The sequence below is a fragment of the Phyllobates terribilis genome, unplaced genomic scaffold (genome assembly GCF_046119375.1).
Source record: "Phyllobates terribilis strain yellow unplaced genomic scaffold, ASM4611937v1 Scaffold_8__6_contigs__length_399053987, whole genome shotgun sequence".
NCBI classification, from domain to species: Eukaryota; Metazoa; Chordata; class Amphibia; order Anura; family Dendrobatidae; genus Phyllobates; species Phyllobates terribilis.
In genome coordinates, this window is record NW_027362768.1 from 193,290,398 (window position 1) to 193,311,103 (window position 20,706).

A 20,706-nucleotide genomic window follows, 5' to 3' on the forward strand; every position below is an offset into this window, starting at 1 on the left:
TTCTGAGCTTTTTTTTTTGGGGTGAAGGGCGAAGTCAACCGGTCTGATATTAACCTGGTATCTATGTCATAAATGTAATTAATAGGAAATTCATTTATTGATCAATTGCAATAATAAAAAAAAAAATCTAAAATTGGCCTTACACCAAAATTATAAAAAAATAAATGGCCATTTTGCACCTTTAGATTCTTTCTCACAGATGGGGGAGAATTTAGCATCGTCCCCTCCCGGTTTCTGATGTCGAAAGCTTCTAAAATTTGTTTCAAGTTTTAGTTTTGCATCAGCGCCGGCAACAACCAAAAAAATGGTGCAGAGCTTAGAAATATGGTGATAAATTGTGGCCATCTCATGGCCGGCCGGTGCAGGGTCAGTCCAGAAGATGCCCCAAATGTATTATCCGGTGCAACATTTTTTCTGGAGGTTTTTTTTTTTAGTTTTCTGATGGCGGGTCATTGACGCGTCTTCTAGAGTTGATTTTCTTTAGACCAGTTTCAATATATTTTTTGCTACTTTTAGATCTCCATTGATTTTTGGTAATAATTGCAAATATTAATGTGTTTTGGCAAATGCCACTTGTTCCAGAATTGTCATTTTGTTTTAGTTTAGAAAATACTCTATTAAAAAAATGTACCAAAAACACAGTGAAGGATAGGTGATAACTTATAGATTGACGGGGGTCCGATGTCACAAACCGGCACAGATCAGCAGAAAAGGGCACTTTTATACACAGAATGGATCGGCAGTGTCCACACACGTCCGCCACTCCAACCATTCTATATAGTTTTGCCAGAAAAAAAAAATCAAGCGCAGAGCTCGGCAACCCCATAGGGAATAAATTGAGCAGCGGGTGAACGTGGGCACCATCGCTCCATTGTAACGGGGATAGAAGTGCCCCATTCTGCTGATCGGTACTTGTTCCGGTGACCGAATCCTCACCGATCTATTAGTTATCACCTAACCTGTAGATACATAATTTATCTGCAGTGGGAAACCTTTTAATGAGAGATATCAAAGCCTAATCTTCCGTTATGCCCATAATTGGCAGTAAAGGCTGAAAACAAAACACCAAAGGGTGGCTGGTTGAAAAAAATTGCTAATTTGTATCTTTGTGAGAACCAAAATGAATATTTTTATTGGAGTCCATTATGGCCAAAACGCTAATTATTGGCAACATTGTGACCAGTGTCCACTCTAATACCTACCAAGTGTGGCCAGATCTGCCCCTATGGCCCCTAATTGTTCCTTCAGAAGGGTTTCATACGGTCAGTACAATTTTTAGAACAGGAGGTAAATCCCATTCTCCGTCCTCATTAGTATTTTTGACTAAACCGTAAAGGGCTCTCGTGTAGGAAGGCGCCCGGTGCTACAGACGGACCGCTCTTCTGTAGGATCTACAGTGATAGTAGCTGCTCCTATTGATTATTGGTCATCCTAACGAGTTTTTCACCCGGTTCCTTCTCATTATGAGGCCACTACTGCCGTCGAAAGTGACAAATTGATGTAATTGCTCCTTGGAAGGAAATCTCTAGTGAGGCTGAACCCTATTAAGTTTCCCCGTTGACTTGTAAAAATGTGTCTCGCCCGTTCCTTGTGATGCGTTGATGTCATGATGAAATGTACGCCGCCCGGTGCATCGCTGGAAACATCTGTGAGACTTCTTCCTCGGCCTTTATGGAGGCAGCGGGGAGATTCATCGCTCTTCCCGGCCCAGGTTTCTCACCACCTGGAACACATTATAAAGCCGATAACAAGCGCGCGCTCCATCTTTGTATCTGTTTAGGAAAATGACAATGTTTGGGTGGAGACGCCTTCCTGGACTGTTAACGGCCCATCTTCCTAGCGCTCCCGTGGGGGGTCCTCATGTGTCCAACTAAACAGGATCTCCGTCTCTATTACTAAAGGGAAGAACAGAAGTCTGTATTGCTCATCCCAGGCATTTAGGAATAATTCTTGTTCATTAAATTGAGAAATTTGGGCTAAAATTACTTGTGTGTGACTTTTCGGGGTTAATTGTGTGGATTCTTTTTATTTTTTTATTTTATTATTTTTTATATTAACTTGCATCCCTGACACATAAAATGGCAACTTGGTTCCAGGGTCACTGAAGCCAGCTTTCCCAGACAGCATTCATGAATATTGGAAATGTAATTTTGTTAGTTAAAGAGGTTGTCAATCTTTTTTATTTTTTTTTAATTTTATATACTGCCCTAATATGCAAAAAATATATTCAAATACTTATTCTCTGCCACTCCTCTATATGATCCATTATTCTCTGGTTTTTATCTTGTGTTGGGGTCAACATGTGACCACTGCAGCCAATCACCGGCTGCCGTGGTGACCGACAATCTATAGACAGTGACTGCACCAGTCACATGGACCCTGCTGTAGAGAGAAAGAAAATATAAGACCGCAATAAGGAACAGTGATAGGGGATCGGAAGGTACGGGGCTTTTTCTTTATTAATTGGTCAAAATGTTTATAAAATCTAGGGGTGAACAATTCCTTTAAGGTTGCACCAGCCAAGATATGTAGCGTACTACAACAGTTATTGGCTTAGACATGGTTGTCCATGGTTAGTTATGATTTGTGACCACGGATGGCGGTGACGCTCCCCCTAGGCCGTGGGGTACTCGGTAGCTGGGCCGATCGTTGCTAGGGGAGATGTCACAGTGGCGGTGATCCGGTCCGTGACCCAGGGCGGTCAATAAAAGGGGGGTTTTATAGTTTTTGTATTTAATGCTCGTGACGCCACCTGTGGTACGCGGCTATAGGGAGCCGCCGCTGCGGTGCAGATCCTCTGGAGCTGATGGAGACGCAGCAGAGTTGGTTCAGCTCTCCACAGGTAGAGCTTAGCTCCAGGGCATTGCTGTGATGGTGAATGATGAAGTAACTGTGGTGGTGCAGGGGGTGATGGCACAGCAAAAATTCGCGGAGACAGTGGGGTGCAGTCTTCAGGGTTTTACTCAAGATTTTCACATTGCTCCTGGTTAAAACTGCAGTTCATAACCACCCACGTCGTCCGGTGTTTACTCAGGGAGGGGTTCAGTAATCCCTCAGGTAATTCAAGAGCACTTAGCGGGACCCCTGTCTGTGTGTCCCTCCTGGTCGTCTTCCTGCGCTGGCTCTCACCCTCCTGCCCTGCGCCTCGCAAACAGTGTCCCAAGCCGGTAACCGCAGATCTTGGCGGGCAACCTGGAGTTCCCTGGATCTTGTGTGGCTACTTTTTTGGCGATTAATTGCGGCTGTGGCAACTACACCCTGGAAATGTAGAAGCCTCCGGTTTCTAGTTGAATATTGCAATTCTCACTAGTTAGGGGTCGGTCCCCTTTGCGGCCTGATCCTTCCACTCCTGGTAGATTCGGGCGTACCGGTGGCCTCCAGCACTTCCCGTACTCCTAGGATCCACTCTTTCTTTCTTGGAGCCTTCCTCCCTGCTCCTCTCCTCTCTTCAGTCTCTCTTCCTCCTGAGCAGAGCTCCTGCTCCCTTCACTGTCCTCCTCTGACTGAACACCACTTCACTTCTTCTTCACTGACTGACTTCACACCCAAGATGGCTTCCCTTTTTATATCCTCCTTCTCAAATGCTCCCCTGAGCTTCTTCCTCCACCCACACCCACTACATGGTCCCCCCCCACTCCAGCCAGGCGCAGGGCACATCAGCGGAGCAGTGCATCTTGCCCCTTCTGCTGGTCTGGAGTAGTGTAGTGTTGGATGCAGGTGTTTAGGTCCTGGGCAGTACTCCATCCTTACCTGAGAGTGGGATACCACACCTCTGGGTGAGATGCAGTAGCTCTGTGGCGACTGAACACGCAGGGGCGCTACAGCGGCACATGTAGTCCCCACTATGCCTTATTACAGACCAGTAGGCACTCGGGGGCCATAAGGTGTCCAGGCACAATCTTCTACAGTACAGCCACATGGCAAAGTGCATCGACCCTACTTCATAGTGGGATTGACTTTGGTCTAACAAAAATATTTTAACATTCCCTTTGGTAAAGCCTGTACACTCCATGCAAAACGCGCGTCGGGAGGCTGGAAACGTCCACCTTGACACAACCTAAAAGCCTTTAACTAGCGGGGTAAGCGGTGTTGTATACATCTGACCATGTTTTGCATGTATTTCTTTGTAACCTGCCACCTAGGTTTCTTACTGGCTTTGTATGGTTATTGCTGCACTGCCTGCATAATGTTAGACCATTTGGTCTGCATTTCTTATCACAGTTAGTACCCCCATACCCAGCATCATACTGCTACACCCCCCCCCCATTCTCATTGGTAATGTACCAGGATTAATTAGGTCCATTCCCTGTTGGAGGCTCCTTGAGTGTATCAGTTCTCTGCCTTACACACACACACTTTTAACCCATTTATGTACTGTCTTATTTAATAAAGATTTGTTACATTTCTTAACCTTAAAACTCCTAGATTCTCCTCGTTCTTCACAAATATTTTAGGTAGAGTTCCTCTTTAAATTATGGATCAACGCTTGTGCATTTTAGTGATGGGCGCTATCTTCTCTTGTTTTGTTCTTGTTCGGACACAGTGTGAACAGACTCTCTTATTAGTGTGATACAATATGATAATTGGGCCAATGAGACTGATGATAATTTCTTGACTCCGCTTATCTTGTGTTGGTTCATACTTGATTTGATCGCGATGCTTTTTGGACTCTATAGGATACTTCAATATAGACCCGGTCAGACCACTGACCTGAAATACATCCACCATCTCCTTAAGGAGTAATTCAACGATAAGCAAGTGATCTGCGAACCATGGGAATGATCTTCTATGGTAGATTCCATCTGAAGGATTTCCCATAATTCCCCCTCTTCCCAAGGAAAGAAATCCGGGTAAAGGGCATCCCGTGCCCACGATCAGCCGGGTCCCGTGCTGTTTACCACCGGCTACAATATTATTATCCACCAGTAAATTTTTAGCCTTGAAAGTCTGGGGCCTTAGGGAGCCGTATTCCCAAACTCGAAAGTGAACCAGCAGGTAGCAATCACGTCGGCTGCCGGAGAGTAATTCTTCTCCGGCCGTTGCTTTGCCCTCTAACCGTCCTACGTTAGTCTGGAACCTGCTCCGGACTCGGTCACCGTGGCTTCTCGTGCAGGAGTTTTGCACGTTTCGTCAGTGTCGGGATGTGCACAGGAGTTGATAATCCTGGAAATACATTTTCCCTCCTGCGTCACTTTGCACATATAGGATGTGAAGCAAGTGGTGGCCTCGCTGTCCTAGCGCCGGCTGCCATCTCTATGGTGGTAGGGTTATTATATCCATGAAGAAGGAGCATGTAAGTAATGAGCGTTGGGATACCATTAGTATGCCTGAAATGGTTTAATGAAATCTTAGATCATGACACGTCAGGATCTGTTCTTATCATTCGGACAGCTCCATCTGCGTCTTTAATAATTAATCCAGTTCACAAAGAGTTCAGTCTCGCGCACTCATTTAGAAACCTTCTTTAGAGAAACACCTCTTTGCCTGCCGGTCCCAGGGAGCGATGGTCTTCTGCCTGGCTAGCTGCAGAGATATCGAGACACAAGTGCAGTTTTAGGTCCATACACTCGCCAGGTAACAAAAGCTCCAGGGAGGACAATTTGGGTCAGAACATGTGCAGTTCAGCTGGGTTACTTTAGAATGGTGTTTTTCTTCCACTGTCTTATCAGATCCATGTCAGCACTGCAGGCTGTGTGGAATGAATTTTTAAATGCAAGGCGCAGGCAGACATGATTCAATTGAGCAGGTTATAAAACACACAGCAGAACTTGCAGGCTGCTCGGGCAGAAGAAGCTGGGATGTCTCGCATGGCATCCTGAGGACAGCCTGGGTCATCCACATGGACTTCATGGAAGGTCCTGGCGCGTATTCGGGGATCAATGGTCGAGAAGCAAAAAATAGTATGAGCACACGAGGATCAGGGTGGAGGATAGGCTTTTCAAAGTGAGTAATCTCTGGTACTCGAGGCCATCCTTGAAAACTCTTTTATTTTTTTTAAATGGCTTTTTGTTTTGTGGATTTATTTATTTTTATTCATTTTTACTCCGCGCCATTAATTTCACATCGCTTTACAGACATCATCACTGTCGTCATTGGGGGTCAATCTAAAAACCTGGATGAAACCCGTGCAAGCACGGGGAGAACATACAAACTCCTTGCAGATGTTGTCCTTGGTAGGAATTTAACCCAGGTCCAAAGCTTTGCAAAACAGTGCTAACCACTGAGCCACCGTGGTGCCCTATAGATTATATTATGGGTTATTATCCATCTCTCCATCCATCTTTCCATCCCTGTGCCAACATTGGGAGAACATACAAACTCCTTGCAGATGTTTCCTTGGGGGGATTTGAACCCAGTACCCCAGCACTGCAACGCAACAGTGCTAACCACTGAGCCACCATGCTGCCCTATAGATTGTATTATGGATTATTAGCCATCTCTCTCCATCCATCCCTCCGTCTTTCCATCCATCTCTGCATCCATCCATCTTTCCATCCCCTCTCAAACACGAGGAAAACATAACTTTTTACAGAACTTGTTCTTGGTGGGATTTGAACCGAGGACCCCAGCGCTGCAAAGGAAGAGGGCTAACCACTGAGCCACCGTGCTGTCCTACAAATTGTTATATGGATGATTATCCCTCCAACTCTCCATCCTACCCATCCATCCTACCCATCCATCATTTATATACAGTGCTTTGTGAAAGTATTTGGCCCCCTTGAACTTTTCTATCTTTTGCCACATTTCTGGCTTCAAACATAAAGATATAAAATTCTAATTTTTTGGGCAGAATCAACAACAAGTGGGACACAATCGTGAAGTGGAACAAAATTTATTGGATATTTTGAACTTTTTTAACAAATTTAAAACTGAAAAGTGGGGCGTGCAATATTATTCGGCCCCTTTACTTTCAGTCTAGAAGTTCAGTGCGGATCTCTGAAGGATCCAGTGTTGTCCTAAATGACTGGTAATGATAAATAGGATCCACCTGTGTGTAATCAGATCTCGGTATAAATGCACCTGCTCTGTGATAGTCTCAGGGTTCTGTTTCAAGTGCAGAGAGCATCATGAAGACCAAGGAACACACCAGGCAGCTCCGAGATACTGTTGTGGCGAAGTTTAAAGCCGGATTTGGATACAAAACGATTTTCCAAGTTTTAAACATCTCAAGGAGCACTGTGCAAGCGATCATATTGAAATGGAAGGAGTATCAGACCACTGCAAATCTACCAAAACCCGGCCGTCCCTCTAAACTTTCATCTCGAACAAGGAGAAGACTGATCAGAGATGCAGCCAAAAAGCCCATGATCACTCTGGATGAACTGCAGAGATCTACAGCTGAGGTGGGAGAGTCTGTCCATAGGACAACAATCAGTCGTACACTGCACAAATCTGGCCTTTATGAAAGAGTGGCAAGAAGAAAGCCATTTCTCAAAGATATCCATAAAAAGTCTTGTTTGAAGTTTGCCACAAGCCACCTGGGAGACACACCAAACATGTGGAATAAGGTGCTCTTGTCAGATGAAACCAAAATCAAACTTTTTGGCCACAATGCAAAATGATATGTTTGATGTAAAAGCAATACAGCTCATCACCCTCAAATCACCATCCCCACTGTCAAACATGGTGGTGGCAGCATCATGGTTTGGGCCTGCTTTTCTTCAGCAAGGACAGGGAAGATGGACGGAGCCAAATACAGGACCATTCTGGAAGAAAACCTGTTGGAGTCTGCAAAAGACCTGGGACGGAGATTTATCTTCCAACAAGACAATGATCCCAAACATAAAGCAAAATCTACAATGGAATGGTTCAAAAATAAACGTATCCTGGTGTTAGAATGGCCAAGTCAAAGTCCAGACCTGAATCCAATCGAGAATCTGTGGAAAGAGCTGAAAACTGCTGTTCACAAACGCCCTCCATCCAACCTCAATGAGCTCGAGCTGTTTTGCAAGGAAGAATGGGCAAGAATTTCAGCCTCTCGATGTGCAAAACTGATAGAGACATACCCCAAGAGACTTGCAGCTGTAATCGCAGTAAAAGGTGGCGCTACAAAGTATTAACTCAAGGGGGCCGAATAATATTGCACGCCCCACTTTTCAGTTTTTAATTTGTTAAAAAAGTTTAAAATATCCAATAAATTTCGTTCTACTTTACGATTGTGTCCCACTTGTTGTTGATTCTTCCCCAAAAAATTAGAATTTTATATCTTTATGTTTGAAGCCAGAAATGTGTCAAAAGGTAGAAAAGTTCAAGGGGGCCAAATACTTTCACAATGCACTGTATATGCCTGGAAATAAGAGGGAATGTGAGACACTACAAATATGTCAAATACTGGAAAATCCAATATGAGATATTCTTTGTGTATTTGCACAATGATATTTGTGCACATTGGACAACTTGTTGTGTTGATCACATCATTGGAGGTCCTAGTTGCAAGAAAAATAAAGCATTTGATGAACTTTTGGTCATCATGTTGGACCTCCTATACACCAGTTTTAGAAGATTTCCAGGACTTGCATATTGAATACTTACCCATGGAATAAGTAATCAATAACAGATCGGTGGAGGTCCAACGTCTGGCACCACCTTTGCTCAGCTGATGGCAGGTCTCTCGAATGCTGCATGTGACCAGTGTTTGGAGCCTGGTCTCCTCAGCTTTGGAGTCTGTTCTTGCCTCTGGCAGCTTTGATCACATTTACTTCAATGAGAGCTGAGCTGCGACCGCTACATACGTTGTGTACGGAGATGTGGGGTTCTGACTCTGTACAATGTTTACTTGTACAAAGCTTTATGTGTTATAAGCCAGTCCGTGGAGTTATGGGATGATAGACTACAACCAGTCTGATATTGATGACCTATCCTGAGACTCGGTCATTGAATTCATTTCAAAATGTTGACAGTCAATAAAAATGTCAGAAAGTAGTCAATAAAACAACTTGTCTTGGAACCAGTGAGGCTGACATTGTCATTTTGGACATGTCCACTTCTTGACATTGGTGGCTATTCTGGTGGTGGTCGTTCCACTAAGCAGCTTGTTCGGAGCTGAAATCATACTGTATGAGCTGAGGTCGTTCGAGTTGCCTTCCTTCAGGTGTGTATTTTTTTTATAATCATTCCACAATGTGAGTGCCTTCTGCTCATTGTGTTATGGGGATGTGACAACTTCAAATGTGGAAAAAGTTGGCCATTGTCTTTGGAGGACAATGCACGTTCAAAAATGAAAACACAAACACACTGGGCTCGTTGTCTCTGTTGTTGTTTTCTTGGAGTCCTTACATGACGGGAATGGCGGATTGCCAAGCTGGAGCCTACACCCTCCTAGCAAATCCAACAAACACACATTGTTCTAATTACTCTGGGTGTGGTGAGCCGAACGCGAGGCTTCCTATAGTCTGACTGCTAACATTTCTCATAAACGCTCCACATCTGGAGGTTCTGCCTGGTAGGTCGGGAAACTGGTGAAGGTGGAAATGCCAATTCATAATGCGGAGGATCTCCCGGGGGGTTTATTATGACTTGGAAAAACCTCTTCAGGTTTTGTACAGATATTTTAATGATTAAAAGACTGATCACCTATTGAACGCGCAGACATCAATCTTCGTTCTGGCTCTTCTTACAAGAATTTCTAATTGGTTTAAAGTGAACGTAATTTGTCTTGAGAGCAAGACTAGTATTTCATTCACTTATGTAACGCATGCCGAGTCTAAGGCATACTACTATCCCTACATAACAGCAAACAGTGGTTTTATCACTCTGCGTCCCGTGTCAGCCCCATGTTGGCTCCTAGATTTGCTGTCATTCCTGATTTTTATGCTCACTGTGTGAGTGTGTGTATATGTATATATATATATGTATGTTTGTGTGCGTGTGTGTGTATATATATATATATATATATATATATATATATATATATATATATATATATATATATATATATATATATATATATATATATACACGCGCGCACACACATATACATATACATACACTCATGTATAGTACAGACCAAAAGTTTGGACACACCTTCTCATTTAAAGATTTTTCTGTATTTTCATAACTATGAAAATTGTACATTCACCCTGAAGACATCAAAACTATGAATTAACACATGTGGAATTATATACTTAACAAAAAAGTGTGAAACAACTGAAAATATGTCTTATATTCTAGGTTCTTCAAAGTAGCCACCTTTTGCTTTGATGACTGCTTTGCACACTCTTGGCATTCTCTTGATGAGCTTCAAGAGGTAGTCACCGGAAATGGTCTTCCAACAATCTTGAAGGAGTTCCCAGAGATGCTTAGCACTTGTTGGCCCTTTTGCCTTCACTCTGCTACGCCAGAAGAGCTGGCCTCCACAGTCACCAGACCTGAACCCAATCGAGATGGTTTGGGGTGAGCTGGACCGCAGAGTGAAGGCAAAAGGGCCAACAAGTGCTAAGCATCTCTGGGAACTCCTTCAAGATTGTTGGAAGACCATTTCCGGTGACTACCTCTTGAAGCTCATCAAGAGAATGCCAAGAGTGTGCAAAGCAGTCATCAAAGCAAAAGGTGGCTACTTTGAAGAACCTAGAATATAAGACATATTTTCAGTTGTTTCACACTTTTTTGTTAAGTATATAATTCCACATGTGTTAATTCATAGTTTTGATGTCTTCAGTGTGAATGTACAATTTTCATAGTTATGAAAATACAGAAAAATCTTTAAATGAGAAGGTGTGTCTCATACATATATATACACACACACACTGCTCAAAAGAATAAAGGGAACACTAAAATACCACGTCCTAGATCTGAATGAATGAAATCTTCTCATTGCATACTTTGTTCTGTAGAAAGCTGAATGTGCTGACAACAAAATCACACAAAAATCATCAATGGAAATCACATTTATTAACCAATGGAGGCCTGGATTTGGAGTCACCCCCAAAATTAAAGCAGAAAAACACACTACAGGCTGATCCAACTTTGATGTAATGTCCATAAAACTAGTCACAGTGAGGCTGAGTATTGTGTGTGGCCTCCATGTGCCTGTATGACCTCCCTACACCGCCTGGGCATGCTCCTGATGAGGCTGAGTATTGTGTGTGGCCTCCACGTGCCTGTATGACCTCTCTACAACGCCTGGGCATGCTCCTGATGAGGCTGAGTATTGTGTGTGGCCTCCACGTGCCTGTATGACCTCCCTACAACGCCTGGGTATGCTCCTGATGAGGCTGAGTATTGTGTGTGGCCTCCACGTGCCTGTATGACCTCTCTACAACGCCTGGGCATGCTCCTGATGAGGCTGAGTATTGTGTGTGGCCTCCACGTGCCTGTATGACCTCCCTACAACGCCTAGGCATGCTCCTGATGAAGCTGAGTATTGTGTGTGGCCTCCACGTGCCTGTATGACCTCCCTACAACGCCTGGGCATGCTCCTGATGAGGCTGAGTATTGTGTGTGGCCTCCACGTGCCTGTATGACCTCCCTACAACGCCTGGGCATGCTCCTGATGAGGCTGAGTATTGTGTGTGGCCTCCACGTGCCTGTATGACCTCCCTACAACGCCTAGGCATGCTCCTGATGAAGCTGAGTATTGTGTGTGGCCTCCACGTGCCTGTATGACCTCCTTACAACACCTGGGCATGCTCCTGATGAGGCTGAGTATTGTGTGTGGCCTCCACGTGCCTGTATGACCTCCCTACAACGCCTGGGCATGCTCCTGATGAGGCTGAGTATTGTGTGTGGCCTCCACGTGCCTGTATGACCTCCCTACAACGCCTGGGCATGCTCCTGATGAGGCTGAGTATTGTGTGTGGCCTCCACGTGCCTGTATGACCTCCCTACAACGCCTGGGCATGCTCCTGATGAGGCTGAGTATTGTGTGTGGCCTCCACGTGCCTGTATGACCTCCCTACAATGCCTGGGCATGCTCCTGATGAGGCTGAGTATTGTGTGTGACCTCCCTACAACGCCTGGGCATGCTCCTGAAGAGGCTGAGTATTGTGTGTGGCCTCCACATGCCTGTATGACCTCCCTACAAGGCCTGGACATGCTCCTGATGAGGCTGAGTATGGTGTGTGGCCTCCACGTGCCTGTATGACCTCCCTACAACGCCTGGGCATGCTCCTGATGAGGCGGAGTATTGTGTGTGGCCTTCACGTGCCTGTATGACCTCCCTACAACGCCTGGGCATGCTCCTGATGAGGTTGCGGATGGTCTCCTGTGGGATCTCCTCCCAGACCTGGACTAAAGCATCCGCCAACTCCTGGACAGTCTGTGGTGCAACGTGACGTTGGTGGATGGAGCGAGACATGATGTCCCAGATGTGTTCAATCGGATTCAGGTCTGGAGAACAGGCGGGCCAGTCCATAGCTTCAATGCCTCCATCTTACTACCCTCATGGAGTCGGTTTCTAAACGTTTGTGCAGACACATGCACATTTGTGGTCTGCTGGAGGTCATTTTGCAGGGTTCTGGCAGTGTTCCTCCTGTTCCTCCTTGCACAAAGGCGGAGGTAGCGGTCCTGCTGCTGGGTTGTTGCCCTCCTACGGCCCCCTCCATTTCTCTTGGTGTACTGGCCTGTCTCTGGTAGCGCCTCCAGCATCTGGATACTACTCTGACAGACACAGCAAACCTTCTTGCCACAGCTCACATTGATGTGCCATCCTGGATGAGCTGCACTACCTGAGCAACTTCTGTGGGTTGTAGAGTCTGTCTCATGCTACCACGAGCGTGAAAGCACAACCAACATTCAAAAGTGACCAAAACATCAGCCAGAAAGCATTGGTACTGAGATGTGGTCTGTGGTCCTCATCTGCAGAACCGCTCCTTTATTGAGGTTATCTTGATAATTGCCAATAATTTCCATCTATTGTCTATTCCATTTGCACAGCAGCATGTGAAATTGATTGTCAATCAGTGTTGCTTCCTAAGTGGACAGTTTGATTTCACAGAAGTTTGATTTACTTGGAGTTATATTCTGTTGTTTAAGTGTTCCCTTTATTTTTTTGAGCTATGTATGTATGTATGTGCAATAAAAATATGAGGCCGAGCCTTGTAACGAGCCTGGATTGAATCATAATCTACTATTGGAGATTGATATTTGGGTGATATTATTTTTTAATTAAGACATATTTTTTTGTACTAGAACCAACTTTTTCATGACTTTTTTTTTTGCATTTTTTTTCTGTGGTGTTTTTTTTTTTTTCATGGTACAATATTAGTGGCAGTTTTTAATGCTGTTTTATTTTTAGCAAAGCCATGAGAGAATCCAACTGAATGAGAAGTATTACAGAACGACTCCATACTTTGGTTTCAAGGGGGGGTGGGGTAAGGGCATTGGTGTCTGCTTTGACTTTCATTTACTGTTCCTGTAATAATTGAAAACGGAACATGTGTCGGGATGTGAACCTGCCTCATACTTCTCCTTTCCTGTTCATTCTACTTCTGGATTTAGCTTTAGAAAAAAAAAAACTTTCCCAAGAACCACATCAGTCGCTGCCTGTGTATCTCCAGCATTAGAGGGGATCTGTCAGCAGGATTTTATCCTCCATTACTGAGAAATCAGCGATTGAATTGATATGGAAATGAAGTTGAAGAGCTATGGTAGATCTGAAGCCTCTGTCACTCCAGCTCTATCCCCTCCCAGCTCAGCACCGCCTCCTCCTGCTGTGTGACTTCAGGAAAAGGAGCCGTCCGTTAAGCAGGAGGAGGCATCGCTGGATGGGAAATAGAGCTGGAGTGACGGAGGCTTCAGATCTACCATATTCCTTTCATTTCAATTCATACGCTAATTTCTCCGGAGCGGAGGAAAGGACTGGCCATGTAAAGGGTTGCTGGACTTGTCTTTGAAAGAGCTGCATGCACATATATATGGTTTGGGGTGTGAGATCCTGCTGACAGATTCCTTTTAAACCAATTTTTTTCATCCTGTTTTGTGGAAGAGCCAGCTGTAAAATAATCAAAGAAGATTGAAGAAGTCTCCTACTTACTATTGGTGCAACATGAAGCGAAACAATTCTGCTTTCGTCCCGCACAGACAATTGTATATTTACACACACTATACATATAGATTTATTTTGATTCTAAACCGTAAAATAATTTCGTATACTTTTTGTCCTTTAAGTTTAATCAACTTTATTGGAGTTTTTTTTGTATATATTTCTCAATAATACAAAATGTTTTAAATTTGAGAAATTGTGTGATGAAAGATGAATACAATGTGTAGCCTTGGCAGAGCTGCTGTCGGCGGTGGTCTCGGCGGCGGTCTCGGCAGCAATCCTGTTACCATATTTACTTTCTCCCTTACAAGTCCTCTGTGTTCCATTTAGCTTTATTTCTCGAGTGTCCCCAAGTCCCCACATAAAACTCCTTGGTACGAGGGCTAAATGTTCACTCTTATTTTGCTCATTCTTTCCATTCTGTTGGCAAACTATGTTTGAACCTTATTAATAATGAACGTAACTGGTGAGAGACATAATTCAAAGCGATGGTCCTGATGTCAGTCTAATGTGCATTGTTAGATTTCCCAAATGAATTTTTTGTAGGCTGCATTTTATAGTGTTTGGTCGACTGCCCTTCTTTTCTCAAACCGTCTCACATATTATCCAATAGTTTGAACAGCGGTCACCGGGCCTCTTTAGACGTGTTTTGTTATAGATCATAATAACCCTGCTTTTGCTTCATCGTTAAAGAAGAACGACCATGTATCAGTCCTCGTGCCCACGGAGTCACATTGATTTATGGTCCTTGCGGATCGGCTTTTGGGATTTAGTGTACCGTAGTTAGGAGAAAAAAAAATTGCACTTAACCTTTATTGCCCCTAGTAGAAGACTTTTATTATAAAAACGCTAAAAAATTACTCTGATTTTTTTGTTGGGGGGGGGGGGGGCATTATTTCTTTCTTGGTCTCTAGAGTCTTCTGATAATTCACACATATGACAGGAGCAAATTTCAGACTAAAATCTTGTGGTCTAAAGAACATCCAAAAATTCTAAATTTCCCCACATTTTTTTATGACCTGTTATATGCAAATTTATTTCTGAAGGTTCACAAAAAAAAAAAAGGAATTGCCCAATGTAAATTGTTTTTAAATTATTTGACGGTCTGGCTGTCTAGTCTCCATTTTGCTTCAGTCAAAAGGGTCAAGAAAAGGTTGTAGAAAAATTAATACTCAAACCTTTGTCTGCACAGCTCCTCGCTTCGACTTTCCGATCTAATCATCTTCATGCCACTGGTCTCCTTGGATCTTATTCCCCTCTGACACCCACTACCGCCTTCAGCCCGACGAACATTATGTCACATGAGGCCTAGACTAAGTATATCTTGTGATATAATGGCGGGCTGTAAGGTGATGATGTTGCGAGGCCTAGTGGATGCCGGATGCACCAGAAACCTGATGGGACCGGTGGTGGGAAGAAGCCCGACTAGACCAAAATTACCATGTAGTTAGTAGCTGCGCTGAGAAGGTGAGGGCCGGGTAGAGGTGAGAATTGATTTTTTTTTTCACTCTACGTTTATTACGCTCTGGGGTCAGGAAAGACCCTAGAGTCTAATAAGACCCACATTGAATAAATTCAATGTGGTTCAGATTTCCTGACTAAGTTCGCGTAAACTACCAAATTCCAATTTTAGCCGATTCACTTTTCACCACTCCCCAACCTTCCCAAAGCCTTGCATGCTGAAAACCTAAGGATTGGACATGTTGAAATTCAACATTTCTGATATAGAAGGCTTAAGATTTTTTTCTAGTTTTGTTTCTTCTGATATGCAGTGTTTTGAGAACTATTCGTTATGAAGCGTAAGCTTGGAAAGGACTGAGAACTAAGTGTTATAAATCACTAATCCCCGAGTTTGGGGAACCTGCTTACCTGCACCTATGTTCTGCCAGCTCGCCTACAGCCATGCTTACCGCCCTGAATTACGCCTCACCGGTGATTCCGTAACCTGATATTTTTGTTCAGGACTCAAACTCTACCTCCACCTATTGGAAGCAGCGATCCTTAAAGTCACTATCGACCGTGAGGAGCACGCATGGCTTTTAAGTCTCCTCACTCTGACATGCAAGGCTTGACATGTCACTCTACACAAGGAGAAACCTTACGCCTTAGACCCTGGTTCAGAACTCAAAAGCTAGAACATGTCCAATCCCTCTTTCCCCCGACATCAACTGTTGGGGAAACTAATTGGTTCGTCCAACATTGCTCTAATTTAAACGGGCACCTTTAGTATTGGTGGTGGCTATTGATGATCAGCAAAGGCAATAAGAGGCATCTTGGAGGACACTGGGGGGGGTATAAGGAACTTCTTGAACTATAACTTGATCCCAAGTTTTACTTCTAATTTTAAAGCAAGTGGCCGTAAATGGCGCAGCATGATTATTACAAGCAACAGTTAATAACTATCCACTGTCTTTCCGGAATCCCACGAGCCGATATTTGTTCTCCAAACTCTCGAACCCTCTCACTAACGCCGTCCTCTCAATTTTGCATATTTTATAACTTTTTTTTTTTTCTTAACAGCTCAACCTTGTGTTCCTGGTGATCACGCTGTGCAAAATGGTGAAACACTCGAATACTTTAAAGCCAGACTCCAGCCGCCTGGAAAACATTAAGTAAGTGACCTGCGTGATCCGTTCTGAACGGGAATTCTGCATTCACCATTCGGCAGTTTATCAGTCAGCAATATAGAGATGTCAGTAGTCCATTAAGCCGGCTAGCGTCACGCTTCTTCTCCAGTTGTTGTATGCACTGGTCAGAGATAGATCATTTGTTCCCTGAAATGATGCTACAAAATTGCATAAATGAATTAAAGTACTCCATCGCAATAGGGTAATTTCATTTGCATTTAAAATGCAGTTTAAAATGATGTTCTCGTCCACAAGGCTGATATGATTATGTGAGGTTTGTTTTGCTAAATGGCTTTGTGATGTAGGGATTGTAAGTACTTTCCACTCGTAATCCAGCTCTCCTCCGAGAATTGACTCTTTAATACTAATGTTAACTTGCAGATTATCGTATATATTCAACTAATTAAGCAAATGTTTGTTTTAATCCCAATGCCACTTGAATTCTTCTGAAGGAACCGTGGGTTCAGAAGTCTTTTAGATGACATCCCCAAGTGTTATTGATTGACCTTTTAAAAAAAAAAATAGTTCTGGCTGTTTCATTGCTAAAGCTTAGAAGGTGCGACGAGAGTTGTATGTATTTAGCGCTTACAAGAGCGACTAACAATACGATGCACTTTGTAAACAATCGCTTGTGAATGAAGAGCAGAGGAAGGTATTTTAATAGTCTATAGGTAGAAATTTAATTGATTTTAGAAAATGTATTCTTTTTTAACAACTAAGAAAGTTCATTTCTAGTTGCTTTGGTATTAATTCTGACCCATGAGTCAAAAGGGGAAAATTTGGCAATTCCGGGGTCTGTGGAGTATCCTAACTTTATGGCGGCATGGAATTTAGTATGTTTTTGTGAGTTTGAGGCTCAACATAAATTTCTGTGCACACTGTCAGGATTCCCCTCTATTCACGTGTCCGCGAGTATGTCATTTGCATACTTAGTCACGGGCCGAATAGTTTACCATCCTCTTCTCTTAATGTTTTATGTTCTCATCTGCTTCTCTTAGTAGAAGGTAGTCGGCACGTTACCGCCAGTATGTAAATTGCATACTCCTGGTCGCCGGACCGCCCACTCAAGCTGGAATTAAAGGAGAATCCTGATAGTGAGCTCATTGCACACTGTCACGATTAATCACCCTCCAGATACAAAAAATGACAACAGAAACTTTGAGGCTGGAAAACCCCTTTTAAGCTTTTCTTCTATGCCTAACTTTCTGGACTTTGTATTACGTGCTTGTAGGATTAGGATTTTCAGACCATGCAGGGGGTTAATTTTTCGATGCTCCTCCTAAAGAGTTGGCCTTTTCCTTCCATACTGTAAGCGTTCAGCTCTTTTCCCATGAGTCAGGCTATGCCACCATTCTTGAGAAGTTGGTGACTTTTGCTGACTTATTGGCCTTGAGCCGAAGGGACTTTAGTAGTTGCCCATGAAAATAAAAATCAATAATTACTGTACAATGGGGTAAGATTAGAAGAGTTACCCAATTTTTCAAAGTTCGGGTCGAAGCAGGAAAAAATGTAAAAAAACAGAGCATTACTCAGCTATCCAAAGCACCGTTTGTCATGTGAGCCATGCCAAGTCTTACAGTAATGACATCAAACTCATCATTTGACTGCTGCAGCCAATCGATGACCGTAGCAGTCTCAATAGCATGTATGGAAGGTGACTCCTGAAGCTAGTTGTTAAATTATTATTATTACTATTATTATTTATATATATATATATATATCGTACACTATTGATTCCATAATGCTCTACATGTGATGAGGTGATAGACAAAATACAAATATAAATTACCATGAACGTCTCTGGTGGTGTTGAGGGGGGTGGCTCTGGGGCGCTGTTGAGGGGGGGGCGGCTCTGGGGTGCTGTTGAGGGGGGGGCGGCTCTGGGGTGCTGTTGAGGGGGGGGCGGCTCTGGGGCGCTGTTGAGGGGGGCGGCTCTGGGGCGCTGTTGAGGGGGGCGGCTCTGGGGCGCTGTTGAGGGGGGCGGCTCTGGGGCGCTGTTGAGGGGGGCGGCTCTGGGGCGCTGTTGAGGGGGGCGGCTCTGGGGCGCTGTTGAGGGGGGCGGCTCTGGGGCGCTGTTGAGGGGGGCGGCTCTGGGGCGCTGTTGAGGGGGGCGGCTCTGGGGCGCTGTTGAGGGGGGCGGCTCTGGGGCGCTGTTGAGGGGGGCGGCTCTGGGGCGCTGTTGAGGGGGGCGGCTCTGGGGCGCTGTTGAAGGGGGCGGCTCTGGGGCGCTGTTGAGGGGGGGCGGCTCTGGGGCGCTGTTGAGGGGGGCGGCTCTGGGGCGCTGTTGAGGGGGGCGGCTCTGGGGCGCTGTTGAGGGGGGCGGCTCTGGGGCGCTGTTGAGGGGGGTGGCTCTGGGGCGCTGTTGAGGGGGGTGGCTCTGGGGCGCTGTTGAGGGGGGGCGGCTCTGGGGCGCTGTTGAGGGGGGCGGCTCTGGGGCGCTGTTGAGGGGGGCGGCTCTGGGGCGCTGTTGAGGGGGGTGGCTCTGGGGCGCTGTTGAGGGGGGTGGCTCTGGGGCGCTGTTGAGGGGGGCGGCTCTGGGGCGCTGTTGAGGGGGGCGGCTCTGGGGCGCTGTTGAGGGGGGGCGGCTCTGGGGCGCTGTTGAGGGGGGGCGGCTCTGGGGCGCTGTTGAGGGGGGCGGCTCCGGTGATGGGGCTGACAGTGGGGTCATTGCAGGCTGTAAGCTTCTTTGAAGAGATCCGGTTTCAAGTTCCATCTGAAAGTTCAGAATGTGGTGGATAATGGGATATGTTGGGACAGAGAATTCCAGAGTATGGGGGATATTCCGGACAAGGTGATTGGGTGATAAACGTATAACTGTGGAGGAGAGAAGGAGGTCTTGGGAGGACTGGAGATTACGTGTGGGATGATATCAGATCAGTTTGAAGATCTATGGAGGGGCAGATTATGGACGGCTTTGTAGGTCAGTGTTATTTATACTGGATTCATTGGGGAATTGGTAGCCATTGAAGAGCTTTATAGAGGGGAGAGATGGATTAATCGGGCAGCAGAGTTAAGTACAGACTTGCGAGGTGCGAGAGTGTTAGCCTCGAGCCCATGTGAATTATACATTTGACATCATCGCCATGGGATCTACTGGGATCTTGCATCAGGAATAGGCGAGCAATGCTTTTTAAAAAATTTTATCTTTTATACAATTTCCTGCTTTTATGCCAATTTTGTGAAATCTCGGAGAACCACTTTAACCATCTGTATTTGGAGGGTTGGCTCACTTTAACTTGACCGAGCGTTATTTCTTTGTCCATGGACTGGTTCATGGAAGCAGTTGAGCTCCACCATCTCGGAGTATTTTACGCCAGGGCCTCGGCTTGTCTTTCTGTTGCCGTGTTCTAATATTATAGTCCTCATTGCATGTTGCATGATAGTAGCGAGGTTTTGTTTTAGCATCTCTCTCTCTCTTTCTTTCCTTTTCCTCCCGTTGTCTCATCCACTCCAGTAATTATCGTGTATGTGACGGCTACTATAATACGGACTTACCTGGGTAAGGTGAATCCTTACATTAACAATTCTAGCATGAAATTAATAGATCCCTTTTTATCCCAATTTCAATCCCAAATCTATTTTTTTTTTTGCTATAATTTGTAATGTTATCACTCCATCCCTCTCCCCTTATTTTTTATTATTTTTTTTTTTTGCTTTCTGTATAAAATGCTCCTTTTTTTTTCCTCTGCTCCACTTCTGTCTCTAACAATTTGATTTCTCTCCTCTGCTTGTAATGCTCTCTAGATATGAAGATAATAAGCCTTTTATCAAGTAAGAGACCATTAGCTAGATGTGGAATGCCCTAACTGAAACCTTCCTCGTCCTCCGTTCCATTTCATTTTTGTTTTTCAGTTCATTTTCCGTTGGGTTTTACATGGGATTGTCCCTCTCTCGTCTCTGGCCGTATTTGTCCTCACCATCCGTAGTTTGTACGTTTTGTGTTCCTCTCATTGTGGTCGTCGGGTCGTTGCTTCATTATTTTATCAATGTTTTTTTTTTTTTTTTTAAATACTCATTTCAGCTTTTTGTGATGAGACATCATAGGCGTAAAGGCAAATTTGTAGATTTTTCAAAAAATGTAATCAAGAACTTTAGGTT

The 20,706-nt window shown here is 44.5% G+C and overlaps 1 protein-coding gene across 22 annotated transcripts in view; it reads left to right on the forward strand.

Annotated features, from left to right (window-relative positions):
* ADGRL2 (adhesion G protein-coupled receptor L2) overlaps positions 1 to 20,706 on the forward strand; it is a 204,548-nt gene that overhangs the window by 171,095 nt on the left and 12,747 nt on the right. For 14 of the 22 annotated variants that reach the window (XM_073643965.1, XM_073643970.1, XM_073643972.1 and 11 more), the window contains 3 exons: positions 16,502 to 16,593; positions 20,063 to 20,107; positions 20,353 to 20,379. In XM_073643965.1, the coding sequence (XP_073500066.1) occupies positions 16,502 to 16,593; positions 20,063 to 20,107; positions 20,353 to 20,379 (164 nt within the window). The remainder of the gene's footprint in view (positions 1 to 16,501; positions 16,594 to 20,062; positions 20,108 to 20,352; positions 20,380 to 20,706) is intronic. The other 8 variants (XM_073643973.1, XM_073643975.1, XM_073643957.1 and 5 more) reach the window with 1 other exon arrangement.